At 41.1% G+C, this 19474-nt stretch overlaps 1 protein-coding gene across 3 annotated transcripts in view; it reads left to right on the top strand.

Moving 5' to 3' along the window:
- The window catches only part of USP25 (ubiquitin specific peptidase 25), a 134593-nt gene that overhangs the window by 13458 nt on the left and 101661 nt on the right, over positions 1-19474 (top strand). For all 3 annotated transcript variants that reach the window (XM_032763897.2, XM_032763895.2, XM_032763896.2), the window contains exon 2: positions 18231-18308. In XM_032763897.2, the coding sequence (XP_032619788.1) occupies positions 18231-18308 (78 nt within the window). The remainder of the gene's footprint in view (positions 1-18230; positions 18309-19474) is intronic.

Below are 19474 nucleotides of genomic sequence, written 5' to 3' on the forward strand. Positions count from 1 at the left end.
AGTCTGTTCTTCCCTTCTGGTATGGAATTGTTCTCTTGAGTCAGTGCCTGCTTATTAACAGACCTTTTTTTAAAAACACCTGGAAAGACTAAAAATAACACCATGGGGATATAGTAGGATTAATAATTGTTTAATTACACAAAGTGGTTAACTTTGTCCAAAAAAAACCAGCCTTCTTTAAAGCTTTCACAGAAGGACCAGGGAGCTTCAAGTGAAACAGTCAACAAATCACATTTACACAAATGCGTCACTCATAGTGGGGGACAAAAAATGTGATCTCTTTGTAATAAAGACATCATCTGCAGTTTTTCCTTTGTTACATACAGAAATCTTAAATCCTACATATTGTGCAGTATAAATTTTTCTGTAGCAGAAATCTGAGTTTCGTGTATTCTCTTTTGTGAAACATTAAGTTGGAATATTTCGTTTTCCTGCATGCTCACAGAAAAGCTTCACTTGCCTGAGGAACATGAGGTTGACACAGCAAGCTGAGGTGAGGTCAATACAGTGGTGTCTTTAAAGATTCTCGTTGTTGACAGCAACACTGATGGTATTTACATCCTAAGGGATCTCAGCTTTTAAAAAGTTGTAGAATAATATGTCAATAAGCCACTTCAGGGTTTACGTTAGGAGGCACTTCGGGCATTCTCTTGCGTGATGTTCAGTCTTGTCTTCAGCCATGGAAAAGTGCACCAGTAGCCTACTAATGCACACTCAGTTTATTGCTGTTAGGCCTATTACTTTTACATTTAATTAAGAGATTGCAGGGTTTATGGGAAGATAACAGAAGTATGGAAAAGGTGCTAAAAACATCTTTACTCAGCTTTTTTTGAATATGCTTATTTTAACACTCTGTTTTTTGGTAAGGTTTCCTGGACTCCTCGAGAAACCTAGCTGACCTTTCAGAAGCAGATTTTCTTAGCCACTTTCAACATGCTTTCTTTTTAAAAAAATAAATAAATAAGGGAGAACAGGAACAAAATATAACCCCTTTACAGTGGAAAATGAGTTAAAAGTGGTTGGAAGGATAACAAGCTGCTGCTGAAAAGGTAGCTTGACACTTCAGGAGAAGGGGCAGTTAAAAATATATCCTCTTTTCTCCTTCAGCATCTCACTACTCCCCACGTGCCTCTGTCTGCCTCCAGTCCCCATAACGTGACCTATCTTTGACCCTACCCACTTTAAACTTGCCCTTCACTCAATAAGTATAATAGATGCTGGGAATTGTCTCATAACTGTGTGAGTGATGAAACTGTAGCTGTGTTGGTGTGTGACTGTGACAGCATAAAAAAGATCCATTCAGCCAATCAGAACACAGAACGGGGCAACTGGTGTTCCAGCTAGATTCTGGTATAGATTGTTTACACGCTTAGATTTAATGCTCAATTTAGAAAGTGTTTCTGTAAACCTGTATTATCCTTTGAATAAAAAACCACCTAAAATCATGTGGACTTCATAAGAACATCTGCACTTGAATGGAACAAAGATATATTTTTACTAATGGTTAATCATAAGTTACCTAAGAATATAAAACACAAATAAGACAGAGGCACTTTCCCAGAAGCAAAGGTTCACTTGATTCAGTTAAATGGTAAAGGAAATTCATTTTAGAACAAATGAGACTGAAGGTAAGTCATTTTACTTTACCAACATATTTTGTGTGTTAAACAATATCATGTGGTAAAACCAGTATTTATTATACCTTCTTGACGCTGGGCCCAGTGTTGCTACCATGAAGGTCAGTGGCGACACTGAAGTTGATTTCAAGAAGAGCTAGAGTGGCCTGTAAGAATTAAATAACTTGTAATAATGTGATGGGTTACATTCAAAAATATTAACAAGTAACAGAACTATCAAATGGCTGAGTTTAATCTTCATGTGTATGTTATGTGTGTACAGTACCTCATCTTCTAAAAACTTGAGATTCATGGCCTCTACTGTGGAGATGTGAACAAAATAGAACAGAAAATCCTTCCAAAAAAGAAGTGCTTCTTTTGCCCCCAAAACTCCTGAAGTTTCTCCAGGAGAGAACAATATGACAATGCTTCTGTGAATCTTGAACCATGGAGTTATGGGAAGGGCTGCTGTGTGTAGCATTTCCCCCAATTCATCATCTCCTAAATACTTGTAGGTTACACACATAAAAGGGTGCTGTTTCTTCCCTTTTCCTCTGTAAGAGCCTTTTTCCCTCCCCACTCCTGGGGAGTTGAAGATAGCTCTAAGGCAGGGATGTCAAACTCCAGGCCCGCAGGCCATCTGTGGTCCACGAGCCTTCCCAATGTGGCCAGCAGGGCTCCAGCAGTTTTGGGGCCAGGTCTCTCCCTTGGCCCCATCTGCCACCCCCAGGCGTTCCCCCCCCTCAGGGACCCTGGCAGTTCAGTGGAGCTGAGCAGCATCTGCCTGCTCTCTCCAGCGGTTGCCGGCCCCTCCCTGTGGCCCGGGGTGGGGCGGGGCTGTACCTCCATGCGCTGCCCCTGCAGCCAATGGGATGCTGCGGGGGTGGTGCCTGGGGGAAGAAGAGTGCGAAGGCCCCCCAGGTAAGTGCTGCATCCCCAAGTCCCTCCCAGAGCCTACATCCCCACCCTCTTCCCACATATCCCCTCCCACCCCCAAACTCCCTCCCAGAGCCTGTGCCTGGTCCCAGGTCCCCATCCCTCCTCCAGACTCCTTCCCAGAGCCTGTGCCCCCTCCCCACACACCTCATCCCGCCCCCAGACTCCCTCCCAGAGCCTGTACCCCAATCCCCTAGTCCAAATCACACACCCTGTCCTGCCTCAAGACTCCCTCCCAGAGCCTGCGCCCGGTCCCAGGTCCCCATCTCGCCCCAAGACTGCCTCCCAGAGCCTGCGCCTGGTTCCAGGTCCCCATCTTGACCCCAGACTCCCTCCCAGAGCCTGTTTCCCCTCCCCACACACCCCATCCCGCCCCCAGACTCCCTCTCAGAGTCTGCGCCCGGTCCCAGGTTCCCACCTCGCCCCCAGACTTCCTACCAGAGCCTGTGCCCCCTCCACACACACCCTATTCCGCCCCCAGACTCCCGCCCAGAGCCTACATCCCAATCCCCTACCCCAAATCCCCTCCCTCACCCAAACTCCCTCCTAGAGCCCAATCTCTCAGCTCCTTCCCCACCCAAGCTCCGTCCCAGAGCCTTAGGCAGGTGGGGAGTGGAGTTTTTGGGGAGTGGGTTCTGGGTGGCATGAGCAACATTGGCCCGCTGGGAGGATTTGAGAACTGGCACTGGCCCTAAGGTAAATTAAGTTTGAGACCCCTGCTCTAAGGGTTTGTCTGCAGTGCACAAAACAAAACAAACCCCAAACATGGCAGTGAGTCTCAGAGCATGCTTCTATAGCAGTGGTTCTCAACCTATTTTTCATTGTGGGCCACAGGTTGAGAACCATAGTGCCCCTTCTTCTTAAAGCCCTCCCCCACATAGTTCCCTATGCCCAGCGTCCCCACCCAGAGACCCCTCCACAGAGCACAGGGAGCCCTGGGCATGAAGCCAGACCACAGCGGCAGCTATGTGCTATTTGGGCCGTGGGTCTACAGATTTGGGCTTATGCTAGGGTGCTAAAAATAGCAGTATAAATGTTCATTCTCAGGATGGAGGTCGGGCTCTGAGACCCATCCTCCTTGCCAGGTTCTGGAGCCCATGTGGGAACACCTACCCTGGTAGTTCTAGTGCTGTGGTGCAACTCTGAGTCTGTGAACCTGGGCTCTGAGATTTGCTGCCGTGGCTGCTTTTGGCAGTAGGTATGTACCCTAAGTTACTAGGCTATGGAAGCATGACAGAGCCATCTGGTAATGATGGTGGGGCTTAGATAGTCTGACATATATCCCTAGCTCTGTGTAGAACCTGGGCCATCATGCAGATTTAGGGGCTCAAACTTCCTTCTCTTTGTGTGGGGGTTTTGTGAGGCAGAGTTGAGTACAAAACATCCCCTTCCTGCCCTTTGCCAGGATGGTTTGGAGGAAAGTCCACATTAGTGAACTTGCAGGGTTTTCTGTTCCCGGAACAGGTCTTTCTCACAGAGAATGATTTGGTTTACAATATTTAGGTAACAGCTGATTTTTTTCCCCCCTGTGTAACTATTTGCTTTGTGCATCATGTTTTATGTAATTTCTAGATACACATTTGTAGTTGGAATGCTCACTAATTCAGTCCCTTTTTAAAAATCTCATTGTTTACAGGTCTTTAATGCACTGGTAACTTGAATTAAAATTTACAAAACGAATCACATTTTGCTTTGTTTTAAGACAGTAAATGACAAGTCATGCCAAGCAGTCAAAGCTTAAAATATTTAGGATGCTATATAAAAACATTTATGAAATAAAAAAACAAAAATTCAGTGAGGACAGTCATTTCTTCACAAAGGGGAAAATGGCTATGTGTGGTGGTCAGCAAAAATGTGGAAAAGTAAACTAATTCAGTGTTAAGGCCAAGACTATAACAGGGTTAAAAAAAGACTTGGATAAGTTCATGGAGGAGAGGTCCATCAATAAAAAGAACAGGAGTACTTGTAGCAGCTTAGAGACTAACAAAGTTATTTGAGCATAAGCTTTCATGGGCTACAGCCCACTTCTTCGGATGCCATTAGCCAGGATGGGCAGGGATGGTGTCCCTAGCCTCTGTTTGCCAGAAACTGGGAATGGGCGACAGGGGATGGATCACTTGATGATTACCAGTTTTGTTCATTCCCTCTGGAGCACCTGGCATTGGCCACTGTTGGAAGACAGGATACTGGGCTAGATGGACCTTTGATCTGACCCCGTATGGCTATTCTTATGTTCTTAATCATCTGTTGTTTTATTAATACATGTTATAAAACACATTAATTTTAAATGATTGTTTCCCTTTAAAACTTACGAAGGATTGGTTGACTCCAAACATTGATAATGGATTTTAACACTCTTTTCCCTCAAAGTCTCCAAATTGAATGCAACCCATGCTTTTGTGGACTCATAGTTCCAGTGACTCTCCAGCTGCCTCTTTGAAATAAGTTTGGTCTCAGGCCAGTTCCAAGTGGATAAATGTCTATCTTACACAAACCAGAACTGTAACTGGCATTTTTTGGCAGTCTTAGTAGAGAAGTCAAGGAATGAACTCCCCTTTTGCCGCATAGGTGATCCTTTCAGAGAGGGTTTGAGGCATATTGGGAGAGTGTATGGCATTATTATTGGGTGAAAAAGTATTTTTATCTGATCAGTGCTGCTTTAGTAGCTCCTTACGGGGTACACTTCATGGCACTAAATAAGAAGCTTCCCTTAAAGCAGGGGTTGGATGCCTTGTGTTGTGAGGGCTCTCAGTCCAGTTCCTTTCTAGAGTATGGAAGGCATTTTTTTTTTTTAAACTTGGCTTCCTGCCATCACAAGTACTGTGTTTTTGATATAAGAAGTAGTCTTAAAACATGAGTAGTAATAAAGCAAGTGGCGGCAGCAACAAAGCATTTTGATCTGCCCAAATATCTATTGCTTATTGACATGTTGTTTTACCCAGTATCTTCATGGATAGGCACCATTTATCAGTCATGTAAGCAAGCTACCTGTTTTGAACCTGACCAGTAAACAAAAGCTTACTATTTGTTGGAAAGTACAGAGATGTAGGCTTGTTCTGAACTGTTCCCAGGAGAAATAATGAACGTTGCAGAGATGACATTCTCTGTGGTAATTGAGGGTCTTTTGTGTGTCCATTCTGCATAACTTCCCTATATCTTTGTTTAATTATTTGTTTATAGTAGAAACTAAAAGCCCCTTTATAGATTAGAGGAATGTAATCCTCTAATCCCTCAGTAGTTTTCCCATTACAGCAACAGCATCACATGAGGAGACCAGTTTATGAGCTAATTGGCTGGGGGCAGTTCCTGTAACAGCTGCATTTAAAATCAATTCCTATTGGAGTAAAAGAAATTCTAATTTAGAATAAATATAGGGGGCCAAGTCCTGCATTCTTTGTTCGGATAATTTTTCCTATTTAAGTCAATAGTGCTGTACTTGTGAGTCAGGTAAGCAGGGTTTCGTTTCTGTATTGTTTGAAGGGATTTGAGATAAAATACCATTCTTGAGCATGTTTTTTGTTGTTTTATGTGACTTTGAAAAATATCCCTAGCACCGATAAATGCTCAAGTATTTGTCCCATAAGAGGGAAGAAATTATCCTAATCAGTTTTGAACACTTTTCTTTGAATGAAATGTTGAATCCAAAAGTGCTGAATGTGATATTTTATGTTAGGCCCTACTTCTCATTACTAATGTTTGAGGCCGTCTGGTTCATCACCGGGAATATAACTGTCTTTGTGGGCCTTTGAAACAAAGGCACATGAAGTGTCTTAAATGATCAGCATGCACTTGCAATATGAAAATTTTAAAATTAGAAGTGTCATGAGTAGAGCTAGGATATAACTCTTTAGGAATATATGAGAGATTTGGAGATGCAACTGCAAAAAAAAAAAAGTGGCTAAAATTTATTTTTTTTCCTGCGAACCAATACAGTAGCTCAGAATGGAAGCATGACAGGATTTGTCATGAAATATGGTGGTGTAAATTACAGTTGAACTTTGGCACCTGATAGTGTTTGTTATCTGAGTTTATAGCACTGTTTGGGATTAACTTCTGCACAGTAGTTTTTAGTATCTTCCTCAGCTGTGTGAAACTAAATGTAGTGCAGATCCTGTCCTGCTTTTCTTGTCCAGGCTCAGCCAGTAGGACTGTATATCTCAGATAATGTTAATTAGACATTTCCTTACATGGAGGGGTGACTGGCTGGAAAGGGCGAAGATGGGGAATATGGACACACAGAATTATAAAGGAAAGGATTGGCATTAAGCCAGAAAAATAGAAAACTTTTGCGTTACCAGCAGTAACTTTAAGCTAGGTAGTTACACTCAACGGTTGTATATGCAGCACTATAGGTATTTGTGGTGCTCTATCAATAGATACAATTACAGGCTCTGAATAAGTGACAATCTAAATTTGATATAACACAGCATGGGGTGACAAATATGTGGAGCAGAGTGTGAATATGGGCAGATGACTTGCGTAAGAAATTGAGTAGGCCTATACTTACCACTGGTTCCAAATTAATAACATCTGTATGAGGGTGGTGTCCAGGATGGAGGTCAGTCCTGAAAGACTGATAAAAACAAAGTGAATTTTGAGCAGAGTTTTGAAGGATTAAAATGAGTCTTGTAGTGTGCAGGCATCAGGGAGGAGAGACAGATTGCTTTGTGGGAGGAGGAGGAGATACATAGCTTATCTGTGATACCATTTTTAGTTATACTTATAACTCAGCTTAACTGAATCAGTTATTTTAGTGTAGATACTCCTCAAAAGTGTGAATGCTAAGGGTTTGTCTATACTTGAAATGCTATAGCAGCACAGCTGCTGCGTAGACATTACCTACATCAGTGGGAGGGGTTTTTCCATCGGTAGAGGTAGTCCATCTCCTCGTGAGGCACTATCAAGTCTTTCATTGACCTAGTGCTGTCTGTACCGGGGATTAGGTCAATTAAACTACGTCATTCAAGGGTGTGGAATTTTTCACACCTCTGGGAGGCATAGCTGTGCCAATGTAAGTTCCCAGTGTAGACCAGCCCTAATACAGACGCTTGCTAGTGTTGGTTCCAGATAGTGACTTACTCTTTACTGAGTGCCATCTTTTTTGGTCGGTGAACTGTGACCAGGCGCAGACATTGATGAGGTCTGTAGTAGCATTTATATATGTTGGAGTGTCTGCACTAAAATATGCAATGATGTGTGCATAATCAAAAACTCTAGGTTAGACATGCCCAAAGGAAGCATCAATATGAGTAAAAATGGAAGAGCACAGTTGGGGTAGTACTTAACATTCATGCATAGCTTCACTGGACATATTTCAAGATATTTAATAAGTTGTACTGAAAATGTTAACATAGTTGTGCAAACTAGGTGTTCTGATGGAACTGTTAATAATCAAATCAATCTGGAAATTCATTTTCTGAGGTTGGAGAAAAATTATACCGGGGCAGCATATCTCGGTGATTAACAAAAGCACACACAAAGGATTTCTGTTGTTTTTCCATTGTTTCTGTAGTGTAGTGTTGCTTTTTGTAACCATACTTTATATATGTTGGTGAACTACTCAGAAGTGCTGAAATTCGAGAACAAATGGATTTTCCTCATTTTAATGGTGACAAAGGATTGATACTAGAGTGGAAAGCTACATGGAGACCAAAGGGAGTGTGGATGTAGGTAAGGTTGTATCTTATTGCCTCATGCAGTTTAGCAAATAAAAGACAAAAAAATCCAGAAAAGTGTTTGTTCAGATTTCTAATTTGTGTTAAAGGAAATGGAGCAAAACTGCCAAAGTAAAAGATCTCTCTGAGGTATTTGATGGAGAAGCACAACTATTATTTGGATATGTTATAGAAAGAAAAGACAGGCTTCATATGTGTAGTGAAAAGGACATGAACACAGGTGATTTTACTACTTTACACAGAGGAGAGCAAATCTGTAGTAAAGCAACTATGGAAAAATAAGTGAATCCGTACATGGAGTTCAGGGGAAACTCCTCCCCCCCCCCCCCCCCCCCCCCCCCCCCCCGCTCGCACCATTTGAGTATGAATGGGATGAATTTCCTGTAGTAAATTCTAGTGGATGAAACAAAAGGCTGTTTAATGTAGTAATTGCTGAATATGTTGTGGTGTTTTATAAAACCTTTTTGAGGTGTTGTCAGAAATAGTCATTTTTTGAGGTTAAAAAGGAAAATTATTTTTAAAGTTTTAATTTTGCCTAGTTTACTCCCTAACTCCCCAGATGAAATTGAACCTGAGGACATAGGAAGTATAATAATGCCAAATTGTTTTGAGGCAAGAATTTCCCCCTTTGTCACCCTCCATGCTATTGTCTTGGACACTTTTGAGACTGTCTGACAAACCCTATCAGTTTTGACGGTGAATGAGCATTCTGTCCTCTCAGCTGCCACTGAAACAGACATTTCTCATCCCAGGAAGTGCTCCCTAAATTTGTGGTTAAATAGTAAGAACACTATGAACTTAGAGAAACAATGTATTTCAAGTACAAATAGTTGCCAAATTCTCACCATTTATATGAGAACCCTTTGTTCTAAACATTAGCAATGTGTATACATCATGGATATGTAAAGTGAGGGGAGGTAAATAAATAGGCCCCTACCAAATTCATGGTCCATTTTGGTCAATTTCACAGTCATAGGATTTTAAAAATAGTCAGTTTCATAGTTCCAGATGTTTATATCTGAAATTTCATGGTATTGTAACCGTGGGGGTCCTGACCCCAAAGTGGGTTGTGGAGAGGGTGTCGCAAGGCTGTTGTAGGGGGATTATGTTGCCACCCTTACTTTTGTGCTGCTGCTGGCAGGGGTGCTGCTTTCAGAGCTGGGCTACTGGAGAACAGCGACTGCTGGCTGGGTGCCCAAGTGTAAAGCCAGCGCCACCTCCAGTAGTAGCGTAGAAGTGAAGGTCACAGAGTCGAGGGTGTTACCATATGTCCTAGTTTTCTCAGAACCCTCCTGCCTGGGTCGGGGGCTGACCGGCTCCCTCACTTCTGCATTGCCTTCAGAACTGAGCTCCCAGCCAGCAGCCACAGAGCTTCATGCACCCAATGGAGGTTCCCAGAGGTGGGTCTGGCCTGGCTTTCGGAGCTGCCTATGCAGGGGACGAGGAAGTCCTGTCCCTCTTCAGCCTGGGCTGGGACTAGCAGCTGGAGCCCGGTGCACATAAGATCCACCAGATGAAGCATTCTCAGCCCTGCCCCTCCCCAACAATAGCCAGATTGCACGGGGAGATAAGATTTCACAGTCTGTGGTGCAGATTTCATGGTCAATGAATTTGATAGGGCCCTAGTCATAGGTACAGCCGATATTGTTAAGGATTTTATCTTTTTATCAGTAAGTGGATGTTACTGGTTTTAACTGCGTTGTCCATTGTAAGGCTATGATTTAGTCATGGATATTTTAAGTAAAAGTCATGGACAGGTCATGGGCAATAAACAAAGTCACTGCCTATGGCCTGTCTGTGACATATACTAAAAAGGCCTGTGATTATATCTTGGGGTGCGGGGGGATTATATCTTGGGGTGGGGGGGTGCCCGGGGCCAGCGGCTCCAGTTGCCTGGGGCCAGCTAATCATGGGCTGCTACAGCCCGCTGCCCAGGGCCAATGGACCCTGGAGCCAGCTGCTTGGGTGGCCTTGGGGTCAGCCCTCTGGCCCCTGCAGAGGTCGTCGAAAGTTGCGGAATCCATGACTTCTGCAACCTTCGTGACACACACGGAGCCTTAATTATAAGTAAAGGCCAACACATTTAAACCTAAGTACCTAAACTTAAGTTCTTAAATCCAGATATAGGAACCTAAGTGACCCCCTACCCCCCATCCCAAAACAGTGCTAAACACCTCTAGCTTTGATTGCTTTCCACAGGATTTGTGAGCATTCAGTAACTTTGAAAACAGTCAGTGGTTTTCGGTTTTTTTGTTTAGGTGAATAAATATGGATTTAGGAGGAGCTGTAGAAATCCATGTTTGTTTTTTTTAAAGGCTTTTACTTACAGTAGGCAGTGCAGCTAGAACAAGTAATATCATATCTATCCAAAAATCTCAGTGACTATAGGACCCAGTTCTGCTATCCCACTGTCCTTTGCAAACTTCCTCAATTTAATGTAGCAATATCGTTGAGGAATGGTTTATGTTGTAATTATTTCCCATGTTTTTGATCCCACACCTTGTTAGGTAACAAAACTGTCCTGGAAACCCCTAGCCAATTTGAGTGACTTTTATAATCACATTTTCAAATTATTTTTATTTTTTTCTGTCCTTTGCTGCTGTGTGAATGGCACACAAATAGAGGAAACTGACTGTTCAGGGGAAAACAACTAAATCCATTGTATACACAGTGCTGTCAAATGCCTAAAGTTTTTTGTTTTTTGTTTTTGTTTTTTAAAAGAGAATTTCTCCTCCGATATTTCAGTTAATCATAGGCCTTGTGATAAGAGAAGTTTTTTTTGTTTTAAAAAAAAAAAATTTCAAACAAATTTCATTGTTGTCCCTTAATCTTAATGCCTAGAGCCCCATGAAATTCTTTTTTTAAAGTAATTTTTCATTTTATTTTTCAGGAATTTTTTATCTATTAAAATGTTTTATTTCTCTTTATTACATTTACATTAATACCTCAGATGACTGTGTATAAATAAAAACAGTGTATAAATGCTAGTTTAGCTGTACTGCCATTGTAGTATTAGTCAATATTCCAGGGTAGCGAAAGGTTTTAAGAATTAAAAACAAGCACAGAACAATACTCTGCATTTTCTTTTTTCATGGTTTGTGCTCTGTTGCAATCAGTGTATACTTTGGCAGGGGGAGAGGGGAAGTTCACAGTCTACGCTAACTGTAGGGGGCATGAAACACTAAATGGTACTGGATAAACTGACGTTTTGGCACATGAGCACAAACAGTATGTCAGTAGCATCTAGATCCATCAAAATTATTCTTAAGTATATCTGATGCACTTTTTGCTCAGTTTCAGGTACCATAATAACACACACTCCTTTTTGATATCTGTTAGCAGTGACACATTTTTAATAGTCCTTGATGATACTTTTATTTAAGATGGTCATGTGGCTGTCTCCAGTGGATTACACAACAAACTAAATGAAACCAGTAGTTTAATTGCTGCATTTTCTGATATTTGTTTGACCATCTTATCAAGTGAGTTTCGAATGGCCACTTTTGCCTGTCTGACGCTTGGTCTTCTATGTCTGGCTCCGTAGCAGCAACACTATTTTCATCTGGGGTCTCTACACTGATTCTTAATAGCACAACACTTCACATGAACATCCGTACTTTTCGGTTAGCAAGAGTGCCCAAGGCCTTTTGGTTTAATCTAATTGTGTAATTAAATCTTGTATTTGTGCACAATGTGCCTTTATGAAGCTACACTGAAACTTTACGATTGAATAGAAACTTACATTTTTCATGATCGTTAGAAACGCTTTCATAATGGCTGGCTTCTTCAGATCAAAGAAAGCTAACAAAGCGCAGAACTGAACTAGGAGTTCCACCTGGTTATTGCTTGCTTGATATATAGGAAAGAAGATAGCTCAGGTTTGTTTACTTTTAGGAACTGAAGATAGGCAGACTTCAGTGTCTTGAGAATGAAAACTCTCTCGTAAATCTTGCCACTGTTGAATTTGTCAGTTAACTGATCAACAAATTCATTTCCAACTAAATGGAGTTTATGTGCCCAGTGTCTCATATGCAAAACTTCCAGAGTACTGAAACACTTCATCATATACACTGCTGTGTCACTCAGTGGCAAGCACGTCAGAATGCTACATGTTGTAGCTGTTCAGCATATCCATAAATGCCTGGGAACATGTGGTTGCATTGGCATTTTCAAGAAATAAGACTGAAGCCTGGTAAATGTTTTCTGTCTCTGTAGCACCAAATGTCTTAAAAGTACAGAGACACACCTTCCTGCACATCATCACAAATCTCAACCAGATACTCACCTATGACAGCATCATAGGAAGATATTCCAGCCTCAAGCAATCAGCACTTGGAAGGTCACTGGCTCCTAAAATAGGACACTAGTCTGAAACAATATGTTGGAAAATACTGTAAATGCTGTAGAGTTGAATCATTATGCATCAGGTGAGTTAAGTACACCTCTATCCCAATATAACGTGACCTGATATAACATGAATTTGGCTATAACGTGGTAAAGAAGCGCTCCGGGGGGGTGGGGCTGCGCACTCTAGTGGATCAAAGCAAGTTCGATATAATGCAGTTTCAGCTATAACACGGTAAGATTTTTTGGCTCCCGAGGACAGTGTTATATCGGGGTAGAGGTTTACTCTTGGACTGAAGGATGGTCAAGCTTTTCTAGTGGGTGTTATTGCTAGTGCACATTTGAGCTGCATCCTCTACTGATGCAGTTTTGTCGTCTTTGGCTTTCTTGGCACTTTGCTATGTTTCACCATTTGTACCTTGGCAGGTTCTTTTGCTTATATCAGTGACTGCACAGTTTTTTTCCTCACGTGATTGACATATCAACAATCTGTAATGAGCCTGTGTCTTTACTCCCATTCCAGCTGATAGTTGGAAAATCTGCACATCATGTCACTATCAGCAACCTATGTCCCTTCATGCTTAATTTTTTTGCTATGTTTTTTAATTATGACAGGTGGTTTAGGATTTTAAACCACAACATCTCTGAGGGCAAAACCTGTGAATTTCCAGGAGGTGTTGAACAACTCTTGCTATCAATACATTTGCACAAGTGCAAGCCTACCTTGAGACACTCACCACCCACTGCCACAGTTAGCTGTCCCAAAATACCCTGGCTGGGTCCTTAGGGTTTCCTGCTTGAAATTTACTCCACACTGCAGCCCCCAAAGAAGCCTCACCTCTCCATCCCAATTGAGTGACATGAGACACCCTGAATGGTCCCAGCTTCTATTGCTTCCTTCAGTTCCCTCCATTCTAACCCCCCAATAACCCCTGGGACCATTTCTCCCCCACTTAAATATTTCCCCTATCTTAATGCCAGGCATCCCTCCCCTAGCCCTTCTTATACATCAGGGGTCCCCAACACGGTGCCCCTGGGTGCTGTGGTGCCCGCAGGGGCATCTAAATGCACCCGCGTACTGGCCGGTGGTGGAGACGTCACCACCGAAACGCCGCAGAAATTTGACGGCATTTTGGTGGATGCTCCACCGCTGCCACAGTCCTTCGTCTGGTGCCCGCCAGAAGAAAAGGTTGGGGACCACTGTTATACATTGTTCCTTGCTTGGGGAGTTGGGAAGTCCTTCAGGGAGGTTACGGTGTGAGCCCTCACTGCTTTTGCCCTGCAGCAATAGTTCCTGTCCTGGGAGGTTGATCCCAGCTCTCTGCTCTGGGTGTTGTGACCTGGTGCAGGGGTTTACAGTGCTGTTAAGGTGTAGCTTGACAGCCCCTCCCTGATGACAGAGGTGTGGCCAAGCCAAATTTGAGTGAATGGTGCGGACACACCTTATGCTAGGTCCCAACACATGGAGCAGGGAGTTGGGCCCTGCTGTATGAGATAGGAGCTGTTTTTATGTTCTTTTGTTTTTGTATTGCTTCACATTTGCAAAATACATGGGGCTGCCATAGAACTGTAGGATTGGAAGGGACCTCTAGAGGTCATCTAGTCCAGTCCCCTGCATTATCTAGACCATCCCTTACAGGTGTTTGTCTAACCTGCTTTAAAAATCTCCATAATGGAGATTCTACAACCTCCCTGGGCAATTTATTCCAGTCCTTAACCACCCTGACAGGAAGTTTTTCTTAATGTCCAATCTAAACCTCCCTTGATGTAAAATAAGCCTATTGCTACTTCTCCTATCCTCAGAGGCTAACGATGATTTTTTTTTTTTTTTTTTACCCTCCTACTTGTAACAACTTTTTATGTACTTGAAGACTTTTATTTTGTCTCCCTTTCAGTCTTCTCTTTTCCAGATTGAAAAAAATCTGGGTTTTTTCAATCTTTTCTCATAGATCATGTTTTCTAGATTTTTAATAATTTTTGTTGCTCTGCTCTTGACTTTCTCCAGTTTGTCCACATCTTTCCTGAAATGTACAATCCAGAACCGGACACAGTGCTCCAACTGAGGCCTAATCAACACAGAGTAGAGCAGAATTATTGCATCTTGTGTCTTGCTTTTAACACTCCTGCTAATACATCCCAGTTTGTTCAGATTGTTTTTAAATTTGATCGTGTTCTCCAAAGCACTTGCAAGTGCTCCTGGCTAGGTATCGTAACACAAACTTTCATGTATATAATACATAAACTCTGGAAGTCTCAGTGTAAAAGTAGAATTAGCAGCCAAAATAGAATTTGAAGGGATAATAGCAAAAGAAACAAACTAACTTTTTTTTTTTTTTTTTTTTTTTTTTGGTTTAAGTACATCAGAATCAGGAAGCTTGACAAATAATTAGTGGGGCCACTGAATGATTGAGGTGCTAAAGGTACACTCAAATAAGACAAGACTATTGCAGAGAAGCTAAATGAATTATTTGCATTGGTCTTCACTGGAGAGAATGTGAGGGAGATTCTCACACCTGAGCGCGCCCCCCCCCCTTTTTTTTTAGGTGACACATCTGAAGAACTGTTCCAGATTGAGGTGTCAGTAGAAGTGGCTTTGAAACAGATAGATAGTACTGTTTAATTTGTCAGAGTCGCAGGACCAGATAGTATTCACCGAAGAGTTCTGAAGGAATTCAAATGTGAAATTGCAGAACTATTAACTATGGTATGTAACCTGTTGCTTAAATCAGCTCTGTACCAGATGACCAGAGGATAGCCGTTTTTTAAAAAAGGATTCAGAAGTGATCCTGGCAGGCTGGTAAGCTTGACTTCAGTACCGGACAATTTATTTTTTTTTAAACTATAGTAAACAACAGAATTACCTGACCCCTAAATGAACACACTAAGTTGAGGAAGTGTAAACATGGCTTTTGAAAAGGGAAATCGTGCCTCAGCAATCTTGGTATTCTTTGAGGAGGTCAACAAATGTGTGGAACAGGGTGATTCAGTGGATATAGTGTACTTGAACTTTCAGAAAACCTTTGACAAGGTCCCTCACCAAAGGCTCTTAAGCAAAGTAAGCATTTCATGGGATAAGAGAGGAGGTCCTCTTGTGAATCAGCAGCTGATTAAAAGATAAACAAAGGGCAGGAATAAATGGTCAGTTATCACATTGGAGCAAGATAAATAGCAGGCCTCCCCAAAGATCTGTACTGGGACCAGTGCTGTTCAACATATTCCTAAATGATCTGGGGAAAGGGGTAAACAGTGAGGTGGCAAAATTTGCAGATGGTATAAAACTACTCAAGATAGTTAATTCCAAAGCTGACTATGAAGAGTTACAAAGGGATCTCTCGAAACTGGGTGACTAGGCAACAAAGAGGCAGATAAAATTTCACTGTTGATAAATGCAAAGCAATGCACAGTAGAAAACATAATCCCAAGCATCTGGGCAAAATGATGGAGTCTAAACCAGCTATTATCACTCAGATTTTGGAGTTGTCATGGATTGTTCTCAGTGTGCGGTGGCAGTGTTTGTTAGCGTGTTTCTGTTTGTTTGTTTGTTTGTTTGTTTGTTAATTTTTAGGAACCATTAGGAAAGGGATAGCTAATAAGGTGTAATCATAATGCCACTATACAATTCTGGTTGCCTTGTCTCAAACTGGTCTTCTATCTCCGCTTATTTGGGCATGATATAGTGCCTTTCAGTGTAGTGTTACTTTGGGTATTCAGTAGTTTAGAATTATCTATCCAAATGGTGTTTGATTTCTTGGGTACATCTAATTACAAAGATGAGATAATGATATGTACACCCTCGTATCAGTGTGTGTACTGCATGTACTGATTTGTACTGCATGAATGAAATACTTGGATGGGTTTTATAATGTGTCTACATCTTGTGAAATTTTAAAAACAAACTCTACTAAAAAGTTAACCTGAACAATATCCCCAATATTTGTTACAAAAAAGTATTTTGGAATTACTTGGCAAGACACTCAGTTTGTATATTGTTGTTCCATTTTGAAAATGACTGCATTTAATTTTCATTAATAGGAAGTGCATTCAAACCCTATACTTTACTATACCTTCTCTTACACACATAATCACTGTTTTGATTTCAGGATGTGGTCAACAACATTAGGAACAAAAAATGTCTTGCAAATTCCAGTAAATATTTCCCTCCTTTTTCCATCTCCCAGATCAGAAATATAATTTGTTAGTTTAGAGGAGTGGCCAATAATTTTAAAGTTTTTATTGTGATGATTTAGTGGAACTTAAGAGTTATTATGATCCCTGTTTTTCACACTGTCAAAATGAAGGTATATTTTTTTGGGATGAGTGGAGAAAAGGAAAAGTTTTTTTTTTTTTTTTTTAAAGCTATGAAAAACACATTTTAAAATGTACATGTTTGTGCTATTATCATGAAACTAAAAATACTACATTTTTAAAAGTTACTTCATGAGTGTAGTCATACTTGAGGGAAGGTTAAGCCATGTTTTCTTTAACTTAGTTATTACTACTTGTTTTCATTAGCTCTTTAGATTATCAGATCATATTGGCAGATATAAAGTGCACCAGATGTTTGCATGTTATGATGATCATTGCTAGAAGGGGATTGATATTGTTCGTTTGAGCCAGACTAAAACTTAGAAGGGAAAATGGGAGAGACTGCTGATTTCAGATGCTTTGTCTTATTCCACAGGAATGATTTTTTTAACTAGGGGGGAAGAAACCCATACAGCTGCATTTATCAGTGCACTGGTGAAAAATAAAATAAATAAATTCCACACTTGGAGGAAAATAGTGAGATGAATTTCTGAGCTCTGGCAATTCAAATGATTAGGATTTAAAACGTGTTGCATATACAAAGTAAATTCTTGAGGGATGAGCGAATTTGTGATATCTGAAGATATTATTTATGAAATAGATGTTATTTAGTTAAAATTTCTTTCTGGGTTTGATCAGTTGACTGTTTTCCTTACATACTTTAAAGCCCTGGTCATGCAATTGGCTCTATACAGGAGGACCAGGGCAGCCTTATGGAGCCCCTTTGAAGCCACTGAGGCTTCATACAGGTACAAAGGTCTGCTCACATGGATCCAGTTGCAGGATTGGCAGGGAGGAGGTTTACAGTGAACACACAGTAGATAATTGGGTCTCCTAAGCTAATGTTTATGTTATCATTGCTGAGACCATTTGCAGCTAGCCAGCCAGTCATTCCCTCTGTTATGTAACCTACTTACTCCTCAGCACCCTTAAAAACAGTAAGGAAGGGCCACCAATGGGAGTTGTGGTTTTCTGTCAGGCGCCAGTGGACGCAATCTGAAACTTCACATGCTCCCCGGCTTTCTGAAGTGCACAGCCTGGGAGCAGGAAAATGCATAAAGGAATGTGCAGTCTGTCTTTGTGCATAAACATATTCTTTTGTATCTCTAAAAAAATAGATACATACCCACAACTTTTTACCGATGTATTAAGGATAAGAATTAAGGTGCATAAGGCATGGGGGAAACTAAAATAAATGATGCCCCATGCTAACTCTCCTACGTTTTGGATATGTACACAATATATATCTTTCCGTAATTTACAAGGGTGCACTATTTTTAGACCAAATTAAAGTAGCACAATTATTTTGTCATTATGTAGATATTATTCTGACCATTTATTTATTTGTTTACAGCACCAGCAAACATTTTTGAATCAGCTGAGGGAGATCACTGGTATCAATGACATCCAAGTACTGCAACAGGCTTTGAAGGTATGGTGGATTTTTAATGACTATCTAACTGACAGGAAGCAGCATGTGCACATGCTGTGAATTAACCTCCTGTGATGTCACCATCTAGCTCTACTAAAGATCTTAACAACAAGACCTGATATTCCTTATGTGAAAAATAAGTTGGAAACTTTTTTTTAAAAAAAAAAAAAATGGGGGGAGGGGTGGTGGTGGCCAGGTGGAGGGGGTAGTGCTTGGTTGTTGCATCCATCTATCTATCTAAAAATAGAATTACAGGTAGCATCCTGATTCTTTCCTATTGCATTTCACTTTTAGTGGAACAATGGCACAATACCTATTAATGGTTTCTTGTGTAATTTGAAAGCACAAAATTGATATCGGGTTAGATATTAATATCAGTTGATATGATGGGTGGGTTGTGTTTTAAAAAGAAGGAAAATATTCTCTAGCCATTTCTCATCGTTACTTCCCTGCTATTTTATGATGCACCCCCTCCAAAAAAAAAAAAAAAATCCTGAGAGAATTATTTTATTTTTCTTTCATTCTTTCCTTCTTTCCTTCCTTCCTTCCCTCCCTCCCTATGGTGTTTTCTTACTTTAGAAATATCAGGTGTATAAAGTGTGGTCTTCCCTGGTTGTGTTGGAGGACCTTTTAGTTATCTGGGCAGGTTTTCAGGGAATGAATCTCAACCAAAATGTTAATTAGGCACTGAAGCTGAAGACAACAAAAACTAAAGCATCTCAGGCCTCATCCGCACAGTTTGTGCACAGTCTAACTGTTGGTTAAGGGTGTGCTAAGTGGTGGCCTTTTTCTTTGTTTAAGCTATATAATTAGTGACTCTACTATCCCACTGTAGAGTCAAAACAGTTATATCCCTTATAATTTATATATCTATTCCCCTTTCCATACTGGAACAGCTGTACTGATATAAGATACCTTTATGCTGATATAACTGCATCCTCAGCGTGGGTTAAATACGTTGGTTTAGTTAAAGCAGTATAATTTGTGTAATGTAGACATGACCCTTCAGCAGATTGAATAAGGATCTCTTCCTGTCTTAATTTGTCCTCATTTGCTCTCTCGACTCTTGTGATAACATAATTTCACTAGTTCTTCAGTTGTCATAAATTCTTGACGAGCAAACAAGACCTGCTTTTTTGTGGGGGAGGGGGCAGGATGGGGGAGGG

Source organism: Chelonoidis abingdonii, chromosome 1 (assembly GCF_003597395.2).
Source record: "Chelonoidis abingdonii isolate Lonesome George chromosome 1, CheloAbing_2.0, whole genome shotgun sequence".
Classification (NCBI taxonomy): Eukaryota; Metazoa; Chordata; order Testudines; family Testudinidae; genus Chelonoidis; species Chelonoidis abingdonii.